The following is an 8,180-nucleotide window of genomic DNA, read 5'->3' on the forward strand; positions in this document are numbered from 1 at the left end:
TGTGATGCTATTGAGATCAAACGCAGAGTCTTGCTAATTTTCCTACATTAAGTTCACTAAATATTGGAAGGTGTCACTATAGCTTCTTCATATCAAAGAGAATGTGTCACTTTAAAGTTCCCTGCCTTGCCTCCACTTGTGGAATTTGCTATGCCAGTGGGATCAGGCTTGGTATATAAAGCTGCCATGTTAGATCCTTTCCCCATTCAGGCAGCTCACAGCCTCACAGAACGAACTCTTCTCGCTTGAGAGATTTAGGTACTCTTTTCTGCAGTTGACTGATAAGCTGAGGATGGCTCTGAGCCTTCGCTGGGCTGTAACTTGCATCTTTTTCATAGCTACCACCATCAGTGGATTTACCCAGGAAAAACTCAAACAGATGTTGTTGGAAAGGCTTGGGCTACCTGAAGTCCCAGCTCTTCACAGAACAGACCTGGAGAAACTCATCATTCCGGAGCATGTAAGAAATAAATACATGTTGATGCTGAAGCAGCACCGCATTAAGCGAAGAGCCTTACCAAGTCTAGCTGGGATCCTGAGAGGGATTCCTGGCAATGCAGGTAAACTTTATTGTTTTTCTCAGATGTAACTGAATCAATATCTGAATTCAAAATTGCCTATTTTTAAATATTACAAATTAGACTATGTAATAAATATAATACAAATTGCAAAGATAAAGATAGCTGTGAAATTTAGATCTAAATTTTTCCCGAAAGGGGGGATGTGTATGTGGACTATTTTGATGATATTGAGGATGTGGAAATGTGGATAGTCTTATTTAGCAATTAAAGACTTACAAGATAAATTCCTGAGATCAGAACCCTTTTGAATAAGCTGTTTTATTCATTCTAGTGTTACTTTATGTATTGTTACTTTAGATAGTTTACAGATAATCTCTCATTAGAAATGCACTTTTCATTTTAGAAGATTAATTGCTGCACAATCTTAAACATTTTTACTTATAAATCTTGCCATCCAGAGGGACACTGCTGGATTAAAGTACATAGAATTGGTTCTCCAATCATACAGACCAAATCCAGTGTGGAGAGGGGAGTCTCACTAAGTTCACTGGAACTTATATAAGTAACAGATTGCAGCTCTTGGTCTCTTTGCATGGTGGCCCCAATTGCATAGCAAACCAGCTGTTTGTAGGCTGACTGAAGTATACTGCATTCCCAGCAATCACTGGGACTTTTTTCCTCTGAACCAAAATGTAATTCCTTAGCATAGCCCATGCTGATGCCATGTTTTTGTGTTTGTGTGTGTGAGTGTGGAGCAGCAGAGGATGAACTACGGGATTTGGGTGTATGCTGGATCTTTTTCACAGCTACCACCATCAGTGGATTTACTCAGCTCATTCTTCAGAATTCATTTCTTATAAAATTGAATACTCTTAACAGTGGCCAGTTGTAGCTGTTTTCTGGAAATTGACTCCCCATAGCCATCTGAGAATTTTTCTTCTAGTGCTGAACTATAGAGAGGTTTTTCTAAACTAGAACCCATGCCTAAATCCTCTTTTATTTTCAAATAGCAAACTGTCTTTATATTCAGCCCAAATGTCTGCTTTTAAAGCTGCCTTTCCTTTTCTACTGGGCCACATGTGAAGAAGATCCAATGGTGCATTAGAAAACAGAAATGTAACATCTGCCCTAAGAACCAAGCATAATGTGTGGTGATAATAACCTAAGCACCTTCTTTCAGTGGAAGATGAATATGATAAAAAAAAACTGAAGCATACCTTCTATTCCCTGATGATGCAGATATTTCAGGAGAAGTTCTCTATTCCGACACCACTCGCCAGAAGCTGATCTTCGACATGCAGGGCAGGATACCAGAAAACAGTGAAGTTACCATGGCTGAGTTAAAACTTTTCAAAAAGCCATTAGAGAGGGCTCAATTGCCCAGCCGTCAGTCTCAGAGGCCAGTCACAAATGCCCGAGTGAGTGTGTACTGGGTGCAGCCTCAAGAGAACGGCACCAACCGGACTTCTTTGATCGATTCCAGGTAGGAAGGAACAGGTCTCACAGGCCTTTCACAAAAGTTGCACTTACATGAGGCTGCACTCAGCAGTCATTTGGGGTTTGGAGGGGGAGGGATGATTCAAAACAAAATTTAAGAACCAGCATTTAGATATACTCATGGTCAAATCTGCCCCAAATCCACGTGTATTTTAAAAGTATAAGTCGCGGTTATTTTTCTTATCTTATAATAACCAGAAAAAGTTACAACTGAGAAACAGTTACATGTGTTTTGAAACAAAGGGGAAATTTGCTCACTCAAGTCCCTCTCTAAATGATACCTCTGGTGAAAGTGAATTACTTTCACAATCTTCTATGTTGTTTGCTTTTATCTTGTTTTCAAATTTTTATAGTCCTCCTGAAATACATAAGATAGCAGTGAGGATAATATAACAACAGTCACATTTTTATAAACATGTTTGGTCAGCATAGCTGAACATAAATCAAAGCATTGCCTGAAAAGGGCCCCTCTTCCTAAAGTGCAACTCATTCATTTATGGTAGTTATATAAACTGGCCTTCAGTGTCCAGTTACAAGTTGTCTGCACCCCACCAGTTAGGAATCCAAGAAAATTCTGTCCCAGTGTAATTGTATGTATTTATTTGCTTCATTTATACACCACCTCTCTCCCCAATGGGGACCCCAAGCAACTTACATCATTCTCCTCTCCTCCATTTTATCCTCACAACAACCCCCTGAGAGGTAGGTTAAGCTGAAAGTGCATGACTGGGCCAAGGTCACCTAGCAAGCTTCCGTGGCAGAATGGGGATTCAGAGATCTGAGTCTTCTAGATCCTAGTCTAGCATTCTAGCCACAATACTACACTGGCTTTCCATAAATGTCTCCATAAACTGCCTTCTGCCAGTATGTCAGCCACAGTTGCCTGCATTAGAAGGGTTATTCTGTTTCTTATAATTGCACTTTGGTGACTGTGGATAATTTCACAGGTGTTACAACCAAGGTGTTACAGGATGTGGTAGATCTGATCTTGCAAGAATTTCAGAACTCTTTCAGAACAGGGGCTTTTTTCTCTACTAATGTCTTAAGACTTTCATAATGGTTATTACTAATATTTTTGTTAATGCTATCCTGTCTAGTACATTGCTCTGTGTAGCTCATAGGTGTACACAGAATTCTAGCAAAAGCAAGAGTTTCTTGTTCACTACATTGTCAAGGAGAGTGCTGGATCTACCTTGAGAATATACACAAAGAAGTCACTGGCACAAGAGTGAATATAGAAGTACATGATTATTCAGGGGTTTCACTGTGAATCAGAACTTCTTACAAAACTAATGCTGCAATATTTTTCACAACAGTTATTACTTATTGCAGAGAACTCGTCCTCACAACCAAACTGGCATGTTGAGAAGGAAGGCTCAGAATATCCATAGCAAATATGATGCAAAATAAAACAGAAGTCCAGAACAATTACATGTTAAATGTGAGGGATTGCCACCCAGTTGCTTTACTACATATCTGTCAGTGGGAATCCACTCAACCCACATCCTCAGAATATCATTTTGGTTGTATGAACTGGCTCTTATTAAAAACTGGAAGATTGTTTATTGACCCTTCTGTCCCTTGTTTCTGCCCAAGCTAAGTCAGTTAAATTTAAGTGAGCGTTATTTTACTTTTTGTTTGTGAGCTCAGAGTGTTATTTCCCTATTTATTTAAAACAGGGGTAGGGAACCTGCGGCTCTCCAGATGTTCAGGAACTACAATTCCCATCAGCCTCTGTCAGCATGGCCAATTGGCCATGCTGGTAGGGGCTGATGGGAATTGTAGTTCCTGAACATCTGGAGAGCCGCAGGTTCCCTACCCCTGATTTAAAACATTTATCTACTTGCCCCAAGCACCACAGGAGCAAAAATGTTCCAGTGTTTAAATAACAGAGAGTGTCATCAGTTGCCATTGTTAATCCACATTTAAATTACCAAGTACTTCTGTAGGAGTCAGATCCTTCCCTGCTTACCATGTTTCTAATGTATGATGGGAAAATGAAATGATATAAATGTGCCCTTGGCTACTGACCATTTGGAGACTCTTTGTACCCAAGTTTAAAATGTAAAGTACAAATGAGCTTTCAAATCAGGCAAATAATAAAATATATATTTTATTTATTTAGTAGATTATAACCTTCTCTTCCATAATCTGAAATCTGTAATGTCTTTTGTTTGTCTCAGTCTTTTATTCTGAAATTAATGAGTCAATGGATGTTTTTTATTTGTACTCCTGATTTTTTTCACTAGCTATTGTATCTAAATTTTTTGTCATCATCGTCCCCCCATTATTGTTGCATAGGTTAGTTCCAGTTATGGAGTCTGGTTGGAGGAATTTTGATGTAACTCAGGCTGTGCACTATTGGCTGAAGACAAAGAGACAGGGACCAATGCTCCTGGAGATCTGGATTGAAGGAGAGCGATTAGGCAGCTATGCATCTGAAATGGCCAGGGTCGTGCGTTTTACTTCTCAGAATCCTTCTGATACAACCCTGGGAAAGCCTGAGTTGGTGCTTTACACACTCAATTTGGATGAATATGGGTGAGTGTCAAACTGAAACCTGTGGTAACCTTGGAGTTTTACTGATGCAACCTCAGACCAAACTTTAGGTAGTCCTTAAATTCAGTCCTAACCTTGTCTATGTGGAAGTTCACTTTATTTCAGTGAGACTTACTTCCAAGTAAGTACAGTCAGGAACGCAGTTCCGCAACACAATTGTATGCATGTTTATTCAGAATGAAGTTGCATAGTGTTCCATGGGGCTTGTTAGAATAAGTGTGCATAGGGCTGAAATGTATGCTTAATTTACAGTAAACATCACTGAATTCAGTAAAATTCACTTTAGAGTAAATATGGATAAGATGGGGCTGCACATTGTATAATTTTTAGCATTGATCTCAAAACAACAATACAGACACAGGGTCACTTCTTACATTATTTTTGAACAATGAAATGGTTGTTAGGTACACAGCTGGTAAAAGGGCTATCCTAGAGGTAAGAGTCAGCTGTGAAATCCAGACAATGAATCAGCAGTGCATCATCTCCTTTGCATGCAGAAGGTCACATGTGCAATCCCAGGCAATGAAAATGATCAAGCTAATAGGTGATATGAAAGCCTGAGACCCTGGAGAGTTGCCAGTCTGAGGAGACAGTACTGACCTCAATAGCACAATTGTCTCACTCAGTGTAAAACAGCATCAGTCTTCATAAATGTATCAACTAGCACTGCGCTTTTGGGACACAGTCGGAAGGAAGGAAGGAAGGAAGGAAGGAAGGAAGGAAGGAAGGAAGGAAGGAAGGAAGGAAGGAAGGAAGGAAGGAAGGAAGGAAGGAAGGAAGGAAGGAAGGAAGGAAGGAAGGAAGGAAGGAAGGAAGGAAGGAAGGAAGGAAGGAAGGAAGGAAGGAAGGAAGGAAGGAAGGAAGGAAGGAGAAGGAAGGAAGGAAGGAAGGAAGGAAGGAAGGAAGGAAGGAAGGAAGGAAGGAAGGAAGGAAGGAAGGTTGTGTTTAGTTAGCTAAAATAATGACCCACATTTGGTTAGAGAGAAATAGTATTGTTAGACTGTAGAGCCAAAGTATATAAAGTATTAGGTATGAACCATAGATAACTGGATTCAGATCCTTGCCTATGATTCAGATGAACCATAGATAACTGGATTCAGATCCAAAGCTCACTGGCAGTGCCATCCTAAGCAAAGTCAGTGAGCACAGAAATATGTAACTCTGATAAGGATGTCATTGTGGGTCACTGTGCTCCAGTCACTAAACCTAATGTTTGTTACAGGGTCACTGTGAGGCTAAAATGAAAGCAGGAGAGAAATCATGTATGTCACTCTGAGTTCCTTAGAAAAAGGGGTCAGATAAAAACATAACAGATTCATATTTAGATACGTGAAGAAAAATGTTATGCAGCTCCAGACATTTATCAGCATTAGATTGTCTCTAGATCAGTTGTCACTAGTTTGCATTTTTATGCCTCATCTCACACATGAAATTATTGGCTTTTTTTTGGACAGAGGACCTGGAGATTGTAAAGAGGAAACCTTGACAGAGAGGACCATCTGCTGCCGGCAGGAACATTATATCAATTTCCGTGAGCTCACCTGGACTCAGTATTGGATTATTGAGCCAGCTGGTTACCAGGCTTACCACTGTGTGGGCATCTGCCGGCAGCCCAAGAACTTGCTGCACCATTTTGGTTATGGAGAGAGAACTTGTGCTGTGGTAGAAAGTTCTCCACTTCCCATGATGTACCTTGTCAAGAAAGGCAACTACACAGAAATTGAAGTGGCAGAGTTCCCTAATATGATTGTAGAAAAATGTGGCTGCATTATGGACAATATAGCAGTGGTCTAGCTGCAAACACTAAGACTGGTTAAAAAATACAAAATATGATCAATTATAGGATAGTCTTATCATACTTTAATTAATGATATGATGGCATTTGGAAATCTTAGTGCTCCTAATCCTAACCACATAAAACCTGTGGCATGTTGTAGTTGGCTACTGGATTTTCAAATGCATTTATGTCAAAGTATGCCCTTCCACCAAAGAACACAATTTTTCTCCTCTGCTAAAAGTTTGTTCCAAATTAAACTTTTCCACAAGAATGCTCAATGCACTAGATTTGTTTAATTTGTCCTTCATTTCAAATCGTGTGAGCATTTACTAATGTTTGGTCTTAACTGGGCCTTTCCACAAGCAGAAGGCACTTCACTCATACAGGAAAGGATCTATAATTTTAATGGTTTCTCTCTGAGTATTCAGCCTCCTGAACTGTGGCCTAGCCTGTCCCAGAGGAGCCTCCTGATTCTAACACCCAGCATTTTCTTTTATTAAAAAATTAAACATACTATGGTCCCAATTGGATTGGGATTGTAGTGTCTGAGGAGAGGTGTTAACCCTTCTCTTTAGTACTGTTTTCCTTACCTGAAATGTCTCCAGGGAGCTGCTATTTGCCCCATTGGTGTGAAGTTTGGTCCTCACTTCTAATAAACTTGGCCAGTAAGAATCAAACTTGCACCTATCTTCATATCTGTATCACAGTATACAGGAGACATACCACATACACAAAGCCAACGAATGGTTTATTTTTTAAAATGTTAAATATATGTACAGCAAGCTAGCATCCATCAAGCAATCACTTTTTTATCTGACTTCTCTTTGTTACTACTGAAATAGTGCTTTACGTGAGGCATTTTTCACCCTCTTAGAAGGTCCAAGTAAATAAATACCTTCTATCCAGCTATACTAGAAGGAGCTGGCTGCAAAGATACCAATTCCTTCTGTGTAAATCTGACTTTAATTAAAAGGCTGTTGTTGAGTAGATCCTTATTGCATCCTTTCACCTACTGTAATAATTTGAAAAAACTGTGTATGACCATTGCTTCCAGAATTTACATTTGGTTCTAAAGATACTGTTCTGATGGCATAATGACATAATGCTGTACACTAGTAGAACAGCACTTCTGCTGGTGAAGGAGGGAGACACAAGTCTTGCTGATTCCCACACCACCACCCTACTATAATGTTTGTGCAAGTCCCCTGGCAGTAACATAATTTTGGGGAGTTCAGTGGGCCACGGTGGTGGTGGTGGGGAAATAATGAAAAACTATGAGAGGGGCCCTCCTAGCAAATTGCAGCTGAGCAGAGAGTTGAACTTTCTCCTGGATCCAAAACTAACATTCTGACCTTCATTATAAAACCAGATGATCAGATCATATGAATCCTATGAATCATAAATCTCAAAGCACTTATCTGTAAATACTGTAAAATTCATACTTATGTATTCTTTGTCCTCACATCTCCATGAGAGGAATGGTGTGTATGTAGAGTTAAAAAGTGATCCATCAGCCCTGGAACTGGTAAGAACTGTTTGTTTGCATATGTTGGAAGGATCAGGCCCTTTTAAGATCTAACACACAGGTATTATAGTTGATTGATTTCCCCTCCTTTTGTATATATTTTGAAACAACAGGAAACAATAAAATATAAAATTTACATAGTGGAATCTGTGTCTAATTCTTGAGTACTGAAATGGTGCTTTCCAAACCTGGAGCTGGCAACCTTAGCCAGGCCTGGCCCTAATGAGTTCTCTAGCAAATGACCAAATAGACTTGGAAAGGGTCCTGTCCCCTTCCCCTGCTTTTTACTGACAGAACCAAG

General features: G+C 39.7%; 1 protein-coding gene across 1 annotated transcript; it reads left to right on the forward strand.

Annotated features, from left to right (window-relative positions):
• Positions 1-292: 292 nt before the first annotated feature.
• On the forward strand, positions 293-6,826 carry LOC125438975 (left-right determination factor 2-like). Its single transcript, XM_048507754.1, has 4 exons — positions 293-560; positions 1,761-2,004; positions 4,320-4,559; positions 6,032-6,826. The coding sequence occupies exons 1-4, from the start codon at positions 293-295 to the stop codon at positions 6,369-6,371; spliced, it is 1,092 nt and encodes a 363-aa protein (XP_048363711.1). The 3' UTR covers positions 6,372-6,826.
• The last annotated feature ends 1,354 nt before the right edge of the window (positions 6,827-8,180 follow it).

Source organism: Sphaerodactylus townsendi, linkage group LG01 (assembly GCF_021028975.2).
Source record: "Sphaerodactylus townsendi isolate TG3544 linkage group LG01, MPM_Stown_v2.3, whole genome shotgun sequence".
Taxonomy (NCBI): Eukaryota; Metazoa; Chordata; class Lepidosauria; order Squamata; family Sphaerodactylidae; genus Sphaerodactylus; species Sphaerodactylus townsendi.